The sequence below is a fragment of the Eschrichtius robustus genome, chromosome 2 (genome assembly GCF_028021215.1).
Source record: "Eschrichtius robustus isolate mEscRob2 chromosome 2, mEscRob2.pri, whole genome shotgun sequence".
Taxonomy (NCBI): Eukaryota; Metazoa; Chordata; class Mammalia; order Artiodactyla; family Eschrichtiidae; genus Eschrichtius; species Eschrichtius robustus.
The window spans coordinates 11,696,153-11,710,966 of record NC_090825.1 but is presented as its reverse complement, the minus strand read 5'-3'; the positions used below and the strand labels follow the sequence as shown (position 1 = coordinate 11,710,966).

Sequence of the window (14,814 nt, the reverse complement as noted above, 5' to 3'; positions counted from 1 at the left end):
TTTGATTACGCAGGTGCATAAAGAGATGTTTGGAGCCTCTCCCAGGGCTGATTAATGTCAGAAGAAAATAGAGGGTTCTCCAGAACTCTGTTCTGAACATTGAGGCATGCTTCCTCAGGGCTTGATCGCTGTATCTTTTATGCGTCCCCGGCAGCCAGATGATTCTGGCCAGTCTTGCAGCCTGCTTTTCCACCACAAGACACAGGAATGCTGTCTCTGCATTTCCTAAGCACTCTGCCACCAGCCACCCTCCACTTCCCCTCGCCCCACCATTCTGAGGCATCCTTCCCAAGGTCAACATCTTCCAGCCAAGCCCTTAAACTTGTTTGGCTGCAAACACTTATTCTTTAAGACCGAATGCAAGTGTCGCCTCCTCTGAGAAGCCTCCCTGACACTTTGAGGAGGCGGCCGGGGCTCCCTTCCCTAGGCCCTCTCAGCGCTTTGCTCCCCTGGCGGCTAGAGCCCTCGTCACATCACTGCAGTGAGATGACATTTGTCTACTTGTGAGTCCCTGGAGGACAAGGATGATGCTTCCTTCATTTTTAAACAGCCTTCTGGTAACACAGAATCTGGTACGAAACACACCTTAATTTATGCCTGTGCAATCAGTTGAGTGAATTAAACTTTTCACATGTCTGAATGTGTTTCCAATTCTTCATTTCACTTTTCCATGCTTCAGTACCAAGTCTAAAAAAATTAAAACTGCAGATAAAATCTCAAGTATAATTAATGAATTAGGTTTTTTTTTTGGCACGAATGACCTTCTGGGAGTATGTTTTTTGGAAGTTTCTATATATTTAGGATGCTGATTCTGTTCACCTCCCTGATGTATGATGTTAACAGAATTACCTTAATACTGTTGCAGTGTATTATGTAAATAATTACACATTTTTTTGTTTAGTGCATCGATTTGACAATTTATTAAATTATAACTTTGTCATCTAAAATAGTCAATGAGAAAGAATCCAAAACCACTTAACATACAAACTATAAATCTCTCTTTATTTAACCTTAGTCTGGAAATATTACTGTAATGATGCCATATTATAATTAGGTTATTGTAATATAGTAATTGACTGTATTCAGAATACACATCCAAATAAACCATAAGCTCTCTGGGTTTAGAAAAGTCAAGCCATATATCCTTTTTGTTGTATAATAAACACAAATGCTTCTCAATGAAAAAGCTTGAAATAATTCTGTATATATTGACTCACTTATGTACAAAAATATGGCTCAGATATGATGTCTGCCTTCTTTTTTGCTTTTCTCTTTGATGAAGAATGCTCAGTACCAACTTCCAAGCATACAATGGACATGAATTCCAGACTTACGGATTTTGTTTTTCTTTCTTGCCCTAAAATTAAACTGAAATATATAATTTTGCTGGTTGACTTTGTTGAGCTTGAGGAAAAAAACACTTGAAAGATTTATGACAGTCCTCTTGACCTAAATTCACCTAATTGCAAAGCTAGTTTTGAAATGGAGACAAGTTTTCTCCCTGCTGCTGGAGTGTATATCGTTCATGTTTCCACTGAGGTACTGATGCTAGAGAATACTGTTGCTCCTTGAATTTCAGATTGCTAGGTTTCTCTAAACAGTGATTCTCGCAGTGGGGCTAGAGACTGGCGGGGGAGAGAGGGCAGCTCCTTCCCCTACTGAGAAACTCCCCAGGGAGGGGCCGTTGTTGCCCTGCGGGTGCACAGTCGAAGCCAAGACAAGGAAAGAGCCTTTGCTCTCAGATATGTTTTGAAAGCTGAAAGGATGTCAGTGTTGTTACTCTTTGGCAAAATAGCCAAACCGGTTTCAGAATCCTCTTAATCAGGCCCAGACATGTTTGGTCCTTTGAACACATGTCACACGCACAGGTCAAAACAGCTTCCCTGGAGCGCTGGGAGGTGAATGGCTCTAGGATGTAGCTGTGGGGAGGGGACAGGTGCTGCTTTTTAGTGCCCAGGTGAGGGCTTCTGAACCTGAAGGAGTCAGTGCCCCATGGGGCCACCTCGTACTTACACCGTAGCCAGACCCCGGGAGGATGTGACTCTAGGTGCAGACGCATCCATTCCGCTAGTATCTGTTGAACGCCTGCTTTGTGCCGGGTGCTGTGCTTCACGGTACAGTGGGGAAGAGCACTTCCGGGCCTCGTGGGGTTGAGCTGAAACTTGCCCTTCCTGTCAATTTTTGCACAACTCTAGTAACAAGAAACAAAAAAGGTCTAGAGTGGCAGGGATCCCAGATTTATGCCCTTGGACTTTATTGAGTTCCTACTTCAAGTGAGGACGTGGTAGCACTAGTCAATCATGATCAAGTCGTAAAATGCTTTCCGTTGGAGCGGCGTTCTCAGGCTGGGCTGCCACTATCATCGCCAGGGGAACTTTTGAGAAACACCAATGCCAGGTCCCCATGCCGGGCAAGAGGGGTCAGAGTTTCTTGGGAAGCAAAGGAATCAGCATTTTAAAGTTCCCAGGTGATTCTGATGAGCATCCGCTGTAATCACTCTGGTTCATTGTGATAAACAAGGGAGGTTTTGGAATTTCACCCCTGTGCCATATATAATGTGAATGATGACATTATATATACGTACTTTTTAGCAGATGAGGGAAAACCACTTGAATTATATGGCCCCTGCTGCCAGAGGGGACTCTTGGAATTCTACAAGAATTTACTCCTGGTTTTAGAGTAAAACCAGTGTAGGATTGGGGGAAGATAGAATATATGGCCATGTGAAGGCCCACACTAAGTCTTGATCAGGTCCAGAAATTTGGGGTGTAGAAAATGGGCTCTAAGTTAGAGTTTGGATAATGTAATATTGGGGGGAGAGAAGGTTGTGGTGAATGGGATACCCCTTTAGCAGGTTTTGGGTCTGCCTGGGTGAAAAATCCACATACAGTGAAAGGTAAAGAGGGATCTTTTATTTGCTTGGAAAGAATGACCGATAAGGGAGCTGGTAAATGGGGAGATTTAGGGGCCCTGAAAACTCCAGCAAACATACACAAAGTTCCAGAGCTTACTTTCAGCACAAAAGAAAATTGATGGAGCCCTCTCCGTTTAAGTGCTAGCTCTTTGCGAGCGAAGGGGAGGGCGCTCTTGTTAAATAAAAGAGGGCTTCACTGTAGCACCTGCTGTGAGTGGATTAGCCAGCGTGGAGTGTCTTCCCTTCCAGGCACCACTTTGCTCAAATGCTGTTCGTGTGGGAAGGAGGTGTGGTGCTTCCTCTGCAGCTGTGGCCCTTCACCTGGAGAAATGAAACGCAAGGCAAGTTAAGACGCGAAAAGTACAGTTAGGAGTTGAGAGTTGCTAAACTGTGGTTCTTCCAGCCAATTAACGAGCAGGTTTGGTGGTCCAGGAAGCATCACAGAGGAGCCTCTCCCAGAGAGGAAACGGGGCCCTGTGGGTTAAAGGGAAAATGCTGGAAGCCAAAAAGGGAGGCTTTTCTTTGTTTGAAGACGTGGAAATTGGGTTAACTTTGCGGAGAGGGCTCTTTGATTTGTAGGAATGAGTAGGAGAACTGCTCCCCTCAGTTTCTGTAATTCAGCACATTTAAATGGGATGGAGGCTAAGTGAGGTTGGTTATATTTGCTGTGAATTGAGGGAGAGTCATAATCCATACTAATGGTGGAATTCCGTGCGGTGGTTTATGCTGAAGTCATAACAGCATGGAAGACCCAGGAGCTTGTTGACTGAATTCTGCGCCTGCAATCATGGACTCACACGGAGCTAGAATAATTTGCACCAGCCCTTAATTACTTGAGAGTGACTTGTAAATGATAAACTTGGTTAATCATCCCTGGATTAGATATCAGTTGAGGTTTCACTAAGTGCCAGGCACTGTTCTGGGCTCTGGAGATATTGCAAAAATCAAAATAGAAAATATCCCTCCCTGTGGAGCTGATACTCTTGTAGGAATGATGAGATTCAGGTGATATTTATTTTATTTTACCTCTCAGGAGGCAAGAAGGATCAGGTTATATATATATCAGACAAGTGAGTTAAACTAGCCTGGGCCATTTGGATATCTCTCTTAAAAAAAGAAAAAGAAAGGCATCTTTTACCGATAACCAGGCATTTTAGCTTAGGCCTACACTTGGAGTAATTTTCCCTCTGCTCATGGGTTTGCCCTGATTCATCCACAGCTGGGGAAAATGGAATAAAGTGAAGCTAACTGGCTTAAGATGATCAAACGCATGTCCTTGGTCTCTTTGGCACTGTTTCATCAGGTGATTAATTATCTCTGGCCTTGAGATTGATACTGAGAGCCAAAGTGAAATCTGTCTCAGAGGTATTTACTTTGGTGATTTAAGATAAGGAGTTTCAGTTGTAATTTGTAGACTCCACATTATTTACAATGATCTCCAGTGGGGATTTAAATCTCTGTTATACTCTCCCCTGCTATGTTTGTTACATTGCTATAAGCACACATACACATGAGAGAACAAAACCCCCAAATAAAAAAATGGAAATAAATTCGCTCAGAAATATGCAACCGACTCACATTAAAACAGATCTCTTTCTCAAATTCAGATCTGCAACTAGGCTAATCATATCGCCTAGAAAAACTTTTTTTTTTCAACAAAGAAATATATGCATATTTTTTGGCTGCAGAACCTATCCCTTGCCTCACTCTCTTTGCTGTGCAAAAGTGTCATATGAAGACATGGTGTGAACAGTGTGATAGAGATAAAAAGTGCAATTGCCCAGTAATAGGTTGGGGGAAGCAGGGAGCCCAGCCTACTGGCTGCCCACCCAGGCAGGGAGTCTGAGTCCTAGGCACTTCAGGAGGCGAGGATGGGGTGGGGAGTTACCATTTGCTGAGACACAGTAGTGTGGCAGGGGAGCTGGACACAGAGCACGCCAGCTGGAAGCCGGCTGGGCACCAGTCCATCCGGGCACTAAAATATTACCAGTGTAATTCAGAAAGTGGTGTCAGTTAACTCCAGTCTCCACCCACAAATCCTTCTATAACCCATGCAGTGTATATGGGGTCTCCTCCCAAGAGTGCTCTAGATAACGAGTGGAAATTTAGAGAATGTTTGTGGGCTATCAGTTTGAATGGATGCAAAATTCTTAGTTGCCTGGGACACCCCATGTCTTGGCCTGGCCCTGCAGACATGCCAGGGCTTGAAGCCCAGCCCTGCCACTTACTTAGCAGTGTGCTCTTGGGAAAGTTGTTTGTGGTCTATAGTCCTGATTTCCTTGTGTGGAAATAATAATGTCTGCTTCATAGGGCTTTTGTGACAATTAAACCTAAGCACAGTAAGCAAATGATGACTTGCTGATCCATAGCTAGCAATGCAACCGGGGCAAAGAGAGCAAAATGTACCCTGACATCTTCAGGAGGGTTGGGGACAAGGGTGTCCTTGCTCAGCCAACAAAGGGTTTCTTAGACCCGACAGCTCCATCCTCCATCCATTTCTCGTTGCCAGTGACATGAGTGGGGTGGGCCTGGATCTGAAACAATGCCGCCAACAGGACGGGGCTTTCTAATGGTGGAGGGAGTTTAAGCATTTGTACAACTAAAATATCATGATTAAGAAGTTTTGTCACCTGAATTTTGATGTCCAGGGTCAAAGTCTCGGTCGTGCCGTTTTAATTCATGCGCGGATTGCCTCAGTATTATCCCCAAACCACACCCAATTTAATCTTTGCAAGTACCTTCGAGTTTGGACTTTTATCCCCATTTTACAGACAAGGGTAAGGTCTCTGTTGGAGTTGGGGATTTTAACCTGGAGCCATAAGGAAACGTGTGTGGTTCATGCACAGTTTACGTACATGAACATGTAGACCTGGGCTTTGGTTCTACAGAGTTAAAGGCAAAGGTTAGTGTATTAAAAAAAATTGGAAGGATGGGTTTGTCATGTGAAAAAGTCACAGAGCTTTATTATGAAAGCACATGGCATTGGGTCTTTGTTGGGATTCACATTTTAAAATCTCAAGTTTCACCCCAGACACCTCCCGATCCAATCAAAAGATCCCAAGAACCAAAACAAACAAAAAACCAAAAAAACCCCTCAAGTCTCTTGTCTGTCTTAACTTCTGAACCAATGAGAAGCAGCCCAAATGCCAGAGAAGAAACAGAGCTTAGCTGTCGCATAGTCCAACACTTTGATTTTGGAGTTGCGGAACCTGAAGCCTGGAATGGTTAAATGACAGATGCAAAGTCTTACAATTAGTGGCAGCCCTGGGTCTGGACCCCACTCTGGCACCAGGGCTCATTTGTGTACATGAAGTTGCCCCATCTTGAAAGCACCACTTGTTTCTTGGGAGGTAGCACAGTAGTCCCTCTTTCATCCCAAGGTGGTAGTAACATTCCTTGTTACCAAGTTGCAGAAATGTGTTAAATACTGTTCTAGATTTCCTTGGACACTGAATAGGTTTCTGGCCACCCTCCCCACTCCCATCAGTTGGTGCTTGTGCATGCAACACAAAACAATTTTAACGTAACTCTTTTTTTTTTTTTTTAAATATTTATTTATCTTTGGCCGCATTGGGTCTTCGTTACTGTGCGCGGGCTTTCTCCATTTGCGGTGAGCGGGGGCTACTCCTCGTTGCGGTGGCTTCTCTTGTTGCGGAGCACGCGCTCCAGGCGCGCGGGCTTCAGTAGTTGTGGCACGTGGGCTCAGTAGCTGTGGCTTGCAGGCTCTAGAGCGCAGGCTCAGTAGTTGTGGCGCACAGGCTTAGTTGCTCTGCGGCATGTGGGATCTTCCCGGACCAGGGCTCGAACCCGTGTCCCCTGCATTGGCAGGTGGACTCTTAACCACTGTGTCACCAGGGAAGGCCAATTTTACCGTAATTCTTAAAAAAAAAAAAAAAAAAAAAAGAATTCCATGGTTCGCCTCTCGCCTTTGTCATCCCACTCTGCCCTCCCTCTCCAAGTGTCCTGGATGCTTCAGAGGCGACGGGACAAGCCACCTCCAGCTAGTCATCTGAGTGCTTGTTGTTGCGGTTCCCTGGCAGCCAGAAAGCTGCAAGTTTAAGTTTAGGGAGTGACAATGCTCTGATCCCGTCACCAAATATTTATTTGACATTATTGACTTTTTGTGGTAGTAAAATAAAAGTCCCTCATTGTGCCAGCATACCTTGGTATAAGGCAATGAAAGTTGACATTGATAAACATTGAGCTGTTTCATCTACATGGCACTGGGGTTCACTTCATATTACTTATCAGGAGATAGAATAGTTTATGTAAGAACGTATTCAATGCTTAACGTGCTTTTAAATATAGCTTTGAAAACATTTTCTTTAAAAACGCATTGATAATTTGCTTTTATATGTAAAATTGCTTTGGAAGTTGTTTTCATCTGTGATATTTAAGGAAAAACAGAATAATTAGTGTTCTGTTTTAGAGGCCAATCTCTCCTTTCCTCCACTAGAATGTATAGTTTTTTCCTTTGGAGTCCTGTAAAATCAGTTCGTAGAATAATGTGTTGCCATGGCAGAATGTTATAGAAGTTTCTGTATTCTTTGGAAGCCTTCAACTGGTTTACATCCTGACTTTTGTAGTTCTCTAGTCTTTTTTTTTTTTTTTTTAATATTTATCTATTTGGCTGTGCTGGGTCTCAGTTGTGGCATGCGGGGTCTCATTCCCTGACCAGGGATCGAACCCGGAGCCCCTGCATTGGGAGCACAGAGTCTTAACAACTGGACCACCAGGGAAGTCCCTGGTTCTATAGCTTTTTAATGTCTTTTTGGCTGCCCAGCAGTTGCCATCTGGTTGATTTGTTGCTGGATCCCTGGCTCCCCTGGCTGCCCACCATGTCTTCAAGCTGCTGAAGACATTTAGTACAAACCCAGAAAGATCACTCTGAGAAAAGCCTTTATTCCTCCCTGCCGAGAGTGTGGAAAACAAAGAACAGGACATTTTCCTGGTTTTAGCCACGGTTGAAAAGAGATTTAAATTTACTTCTTTTTGATGTTTATGGAATGTATACTTTGTGTCAAGACCTGTGTGTTCTTTTTTCAGGGAAATGGCAAAAAGGTAGGTGGATTGTTTATTTTTTTTAAACCTTAACCTTGCCCTGCATCCCCACCCCCAAGCCCAACTAATTTGTCTCCCTTCAGTTTTGGAAAAAAGAACATAAATTGCACATGTCTTGCGATTGCCTTTCAATCACTCGGAAATCCCCAACTTTTTCCTCTGTACTTTTTCTTAAGCCTTTTGTATCTTAAAAAATTCTCCTTTGACTCTAACTTCCCCTCTTTCTACTAGTAACCACATTTCTTTCCTTTATAGTCAAGTTTCTGGAAGGAATTCAGTACCTTTATTATTTTTTAAAATTTATTTTTATTGAGGTAACATTGCTTTATAACATTATATAGGTTTCATGTATAGGACTTCCCTGGCGGTCCAGTGGTTAAGACTCCATGCTTCGAATGCAGGCGGTGCAGGTTCGATCCCTAGTCCAGTAACTAAGATCCCACATGCCATGTGGCATGGCCAAAAAAAAAAAAAGTGGAGATATTCATTCCATGAATGATTTCTCTTTTACCAATCATTCTTTTCTCAAGTCTGAATCCATTTGCTTTCTGTCCAACCAATGGAATTATTCTAACAAGGATTACTCTGTTACCTACTGCTGCATAACAAACCGTAAGAGAACTAATGGCTTAACTATCTGTTATCAATTATCTGTTATTTCTTAACAACGATCTATTATCTCTCTTGATTCTGTGGGTGGCTGGGCTCAGCTGGATGGTTCTTCTGTTTCATGTGGCATTGGCTGGGTTGCAGTCATCTGTTGGCTTGACTAGGTTGGAATGTCCAAGACAGTTTGAAAGTTGGTGCTGGGGTATCAGCTAGGAGATCTTCTGGGCTGTCAGCCAGAATGCCTTGGCTTTTCTCCGTGTGGTCTCTCCATGGGTTTGGACTTCTCATAGCTTGGTGGCTGGGTTCTGAGGGAGCATTCCCAAGTGCAGAAGCAGAAGCCAAAGGTCTCTTAAGGACTAGCCTAGGAAGTTTTATAGTCTCACTTCTTCCCACATCCTTTTGGTGAAAACTGGTCACAGGGCCAGCCAGATCCAAGAGGAGGGGATATAGAGTCCATTTCTTGATAGGTTAGTGGTGCAACCACATTGCAGAAGAGCTGTGAGGGTGCTGCAGTCATCTTGTAAACACAATTACAGGAAAGATCTGGCCCATAATGTCTATTGTGCTGTATTGAGAACCAGTATCTGTATCTGTCTCTGCAATGCAATTTCCCCTTGGGCTCCAGATCGACATTCCCAATGGTCTGACTGTCCCAGGCTCTGGGAAACGCGGCCACAATCCACCTGCCTGGCCGTCCTGTCTTCAGGCTTGCATCACTCCAATCCACTTTTTTTTTTTTTTAAGATTTAATTTTATTTATTTTTGGCTGCGTTGGGTCTTCGTTGCTGCACGTGGGCTTTCTCTAGTTGCGGCGAGCGGGGGTTACTCTTCGTTGCGGTGTGTGGGCTTCTCCTTGCTGTGGCTTCTCTTGTTTCAGAGCATGGGCTCTAGGCGTGTGGGCTTCAGTAGTTGCGGCGCGTGAGCTCAGTAGTTGTGGCTTGCGGGCTCTAGAGCACAGGCTCGGTAGTTGTGGCACACGGGCTTAGTTGCTCCGTGGCATGTGGGATCTTCCCGGACCAGTGCTCGAACCCGTGTCCCCTGCATTGGCAGGCAGATTCTTATCCACTGCGCCACCAGGGAAGTCCCTCCAATCCACTTTTCACACTGCTTTCAGAATGACTGATGTTTTGATGCAGCACAGACAGCTAAACATCTTTCCTGATTTGAAACTCATCAGTGACTCTCCATGGACTTCAGATAATATTTATACTTTCTAACATGGCCCATAAGATATTTTATGGTCTGACTTTTTTTCTCATTTCCTATTATGCCTTTTTCTTTTTTTTTTTTGGCCTCGCTGCACGGCATGTGGGATCTTAGTTCCCCAACCAGGGATCAAACCTGTGCCCCCTGCAGTGGAAGCATAGAGTCTTAATCACTGGACCACTAGGGAAGTCCCTCCTATTATGCCTTTCTAGTTATTTTCAGTTCAGCCATCCTGGCTGCCTTGTGGTTTCCAGACTTGCTAAGCTTTCTTATGTCTTTTGGCCTCTGCATGTGCAGAAATGCCTCTATCCCAGGGAGTGTGGCCAACTCTCCTTCAACTCGAGCTCAAGCCACCTCTTCCTGAAACTTTTCCTGTACCTCCACCCCTCCTCAGCCCTGGGCTAGATGGGGAATCCTCCCTTCAACTCCTTCTCTGAAGACCCATTAATGCCCCTGCATAAATCTGATGCCCCTGTAGCAACCATGATGCCATCCTCTCATATTTACATTTTCTGCTTACATTCTGCCAACCAGGCTATGAGTTTTTTTGAGGTCACTGGGTAGTGTTTACCTCTAGAGTGCTTGTACATATTTGAGGTTTAATGACTGTTGAATACAAGAAAGGATCCAGAGGGGCTACCTAGCAGGAGCTACTGGTCAGCATTAAAGATAATGCACTTAATTCAAAAAATGAACTGGAAGTTGAATATCCACCAATGGTAAAGTGGTTGATTATGGTACATCCATATTGTTGAATATTTTGCAGCTATTACAGGAGTTGGAATGGTCTGTACTAAACTAAAAAGAAGTCTGTGATGTATTATTAAGGGAAAAACGCATGAAAAACTTTTACACTATATATAAATAGAAATGTGTATATGTGTTTGCATATGTTTGTATGAACAGAGCACATATGGAAAGATATGCTTCAAACTGCCAATGTTGGTTACAGTGAACTTGCTTTGTTATTGTAATTAACAGTCAACAGGTAAAAAGTAAGCAATGGTATTCAGAAATTAATTTCAAAACCAGATATGAACCTGTAGACAAACAAGAAACATAGGAGATAGTGTACAAGAATAAGTATTTCTTTAGCAGCCTAGGAAATGTTTACAAAAGTGGAGATCTTTTTGATTTTGGTGTGTGTCTGTTGAATGCTTATATATGCGTAAAATTAAGTCTGTAAAGATTTGGAACAAAATGTTAACGGTAATACTTTCTGGTTGGCAGATGATTTTTATTTCTACTTTTGGCTTATCTGTGTTATGTAATTTCAAAACAATGAGCACATCTTATTTTCATAATAGAAATAACATTATTTCTAAAAACAGAAGATAGTACATAAAAACTGGTACCATTAAGCTGTCTGTTATCTGAATACCCAAGAGTTGAAAAAGCAACAGTAGTATGAAATGATTACAAAATGAATCCATTTGAGAACAGCAGTTGCCACATAACATTTTTCTTCCCTTCTTGTAGCAAAGATTGAAGGAAGAGAAGGAAGCCAAGCGGGCTCGTCTGGATGGGAGACATGACTACTTATTTGCGATTGTAGCTGCCTGTGTGGACCTCAAAAAAACTGAAGTGGAGGATGCCATTCTTGAGGGGAATCAGGTGCGATGCATTTGAGTTCTCACTGACTTGATTATGGAGGGCACAGCTGACGTTGTCCTATGGCAGGGTCTGTGCTGGGCCTTAGGGAAGTGTGTCTGTTTCAACATGCTCAGGACCCTATTCTGGCTTGGTGTGGGTGGTGGCAGAATGAGCTTGGGCTCTCCAGCTCTCCATGTTGAATGGGGTACTTAGAATTGACATTTGAGTTCCAAGATTCTGACAGTGATGTCTGTGTCTCTCTACATCCAGTGAAGCTGGGCTCAGGCATCGTTTTGGAACCTGAGGTTAGAGAACAGAATCTCGTCTCAGCTGCTGATTTATCTTCTTTTTTTTTTTTTTTTTTTTTTTTTTTTGAGTTTATCCTGTTCTAGCCTGGGAGATTGAACTGTGCCATACTTTTCTGGCTTTGACTTTGATTTGGCAGCTGAATCTGGTTTCTTTTGTTCCTGACCTGACTTCCATCTTCTGCCCTGATATCCCTCCAAAGCCTGGGGCGTGATTTAGTTGGTGGGGAAGACCAAAATACGGGAAGATACAGTTTCCTGGGCAGGGAGGAAGGCATACCAGGAGCTGTGATGTTTCCTGAAGTTTTTTTGTTTTTAAACTTTTTAGGCATTAAAAAAGAAATAAAGAGAAGAAAGGAAGGAAGCCCTTTTTGTTGACAGGGATGTCACATTGTTGATAATACTTTTTAGTGATAGGCTTGTAAATGTTTGACAACCAGCTTTGGGCAAGGGGAAGGAGGAAGGCACTAGTTTGAGCATTTCCTGATTCTGTGGTATAAATATTCCCACCATGGCTGATTCCGAACTACCAACATGATGTTACTAAACACTGAGTTGGGAAGAGTTGTGGTCAGTTGGCTGTCCCAAGCCTGTACGAGCCGCCTCTAGCCCTCTGCTGGCTTTATCCCTTCCTGCAGTGCCACTTGGGTAGGGTTAATTGGGGTCAGTGGACCAATTCAGGGTGGATAACACTAAAATAGTTAAACTACAGAATGAATCAGTTAGGCGTTGAGGAAATGTCCTTTTTTTCCTTTCTCTCCTCCTTCTCATAGCTAACATATATTGAATATTTACCATATGTCAGTCTCTGTTCTGATTTTTATCTATTATCCCATTTAATCTTCGTAATACCAGGAAGTAGATAAAATTATTCCCCCCAAATGGAGGCATAGAAGGAGACAAGTTCATACGGCTGATCCAGGCTTGGAGAGACATCTGGATTTGGGATAATGCAGGTGGAATAACTGAATAAAAGCTCTGAACTGTAGGAATCCCAAGTCACACTCTATGTGGTATTCAGGACCCAGGAATGTCAGGACCCCTGGAGGCTTAAAGACAACATCCTGTCTCAGGCTTACTGAGCCTGAGGGTGAGGGGAGGGCGGGGAGGGAGTTTTAAGACTGGCCTTGATGCAAGTGGCTCCCCCGTCACATTCTTGGCTTGAAATGTAATCTCAGTGAGTGCATCCTCTTCATCCCCATGGCATCCTCAGTCAAGGAAATGTAAGCAGAGAAAGCAGGGCAACTTGCTTTTTCTTACGAATGATGGTTTTATCTGTAACATGGTAGAAACTGAAGGGGGCTTTTTTTTCACACTTAAATTTTCAGGCTATATTTTTTCTGTTAAAAATTTTTATTTTAAATTGTGGCAAAATACACATAAGATTTATCATCTTAATCATTTAAGTGTACAGTTCAGTAGTGTTAAGTACATTCATCTTGTGCAACCAATCTACAAAACTCTTTGCATCTTGCAAAACTGAAACTACGTTCTTTAAACAACTCTCCTTCCTCCCCTCTCCCAGCCTCTGGCAACCACCATTCTACTTTCTGTCTCTGTGAATTTGACTACTTTAGATGCATCATATAAGTGGAATCATACACTACTCGTCTTTTTGTGGCTGGTTTACTTCACTTAGCAAGATGTCCTCACGGTTCATCCATGTGATAGCATGTGTCAGAATCTCTCTCCTTTTGAGGCTGAATACTATTCCATCATATGTACATACCACGTTTTATTTATTTATTCATCTGTCAGTGAACAGTTGGGCTGCTTCCACCTTTTGGCTACTGTGAATAATGCTGCTGTGAACGTGGGTGTGCAAATATCTCTTCAAGACCCTGCTTTCAATTCTTTTGGGTGTATACCTAGAAGTAGAATTGCTGGATCATATAATAATTCTATTTTTAATTTTCGGGGAAATGCCACACTGTTTTCCACAGCAGCTGTACCATTTCACATTCCCACTGACAGTGCACAGGGTTTCAATCTGGCCGCATCTTCACCAACATTTGTTATTTTTTGGTTTATTGACAGTAGCCATCCCCATGGGTATGTAGATCTTATCATTTCTCTTCCCATTTGAATTCAAAATTGTGCTATTGACTGTTTTAAAGGAGTGCTCCCATTGGTAGCAGGCCAGCTGGCAGACCTCTAGATGTACAGCGAACCTCATGGGGGGGACTAAGTTGCCATAGGATGGAGTATTCCGTGATCATACATGTTCTCATCATGGCGGCTTTCTGCAGTTATCGGAATTGAATGTTACTTATCTGTAGTGTGTTAGACCGGGTTTTGAAAGGTTTGTTCTCTCTTTCTGATCTGCAAGTGGGTGAAAAATTAAACACTCATCAATATTTATGTCTGCCTTTAACAGCTCAGCACTTTAGGAAATCAGCCAATATGGAGAGACAGTCTTTTTCAAACGTGTGTATGCCACAAATATTTTTATGCTTAATCAAAGCACTTCTGTGAATTTAGTCTTTATTATGGTAAGATATTTAGTCTTTCATGGTTTTGTGTTAAAAAGATAGGATCCTTTCTGTATGGTTTGCTGAAGTCCTATGCAGATAAGAAAGATGATAGTAACTGCTGATTTAAACATGGTTTCTGATTCAGTCATTACTTTGCCTTTCCTTTTTCCCAGATTGAAAGAATCGATCAGCTTTTTGCTGGTGGAGGTCTTCGTCACCTCATGTTTTACTATCAGGATGTGGAGGTAGCGGAAACAGGTATTTAAATTTGATGTGACATAACCCAGAAATGTGTTGTTAGATTGATCCAAGTATGGCATGAAGCAGGAGGCCACTGGGAGCACTGACCACTTTTACCTTGGGGGGTGGGACAGGTGGGGAGTGGTGAGGTATGGTGGGTGAAGCCCAGTGCAACAGGTTCTGTTTTCACCCCAAGCAAAGGACAAATGGTGGTGGGTATGAAGCCTGGTTGTTCTAACTTGATTTGGGGTATTTTGTTTTCCTTTGCTGGCAACTGGAGAATAATAAAATAATTTACATTTTGAGACTTCCCTTCCTTACATGTTAGCTCATTCTGTGCAGTTATGTTCTAGGACTGCTTTTGGGCATCTGCTTCTTTTCTGTTTCTTTTTAACTTAGGAATTGTTGCCAA

General features: G+C 42.9%; 1 protein-coding gene across 9 annotated transcripts in view; it reads left to right on the top strand.

The window, feature by feature from the left end:
• DNAH5 (dynein axonemal heavy chain 5) overlaps nt 1-14,814 on the top strand; it is a 246,554-nt gene that overhangs the window by 41,395 nt on the left and 190,345 nt on the right. For all 9 annotated transcript variants that reach the window (XM_068535147.1, XM_068535146.1, XM_068535148.1 and 6 more), the window contains exons 2-3: nt 11,270-11,404; nt 14,336-14,420. In XM_068535147.1, the coding sequence (XP_068391248.1) occupies nt 14,384-14,420 (37 nt within the window). In that variant the 5' untranslated portion in view covers nt 11,270-11,404; nt 14,336-14,383. The remainder of the gene's footprint in view (nt 1-11,269; nt 11,405-14,335; nt 14,421-14,814) is intronic.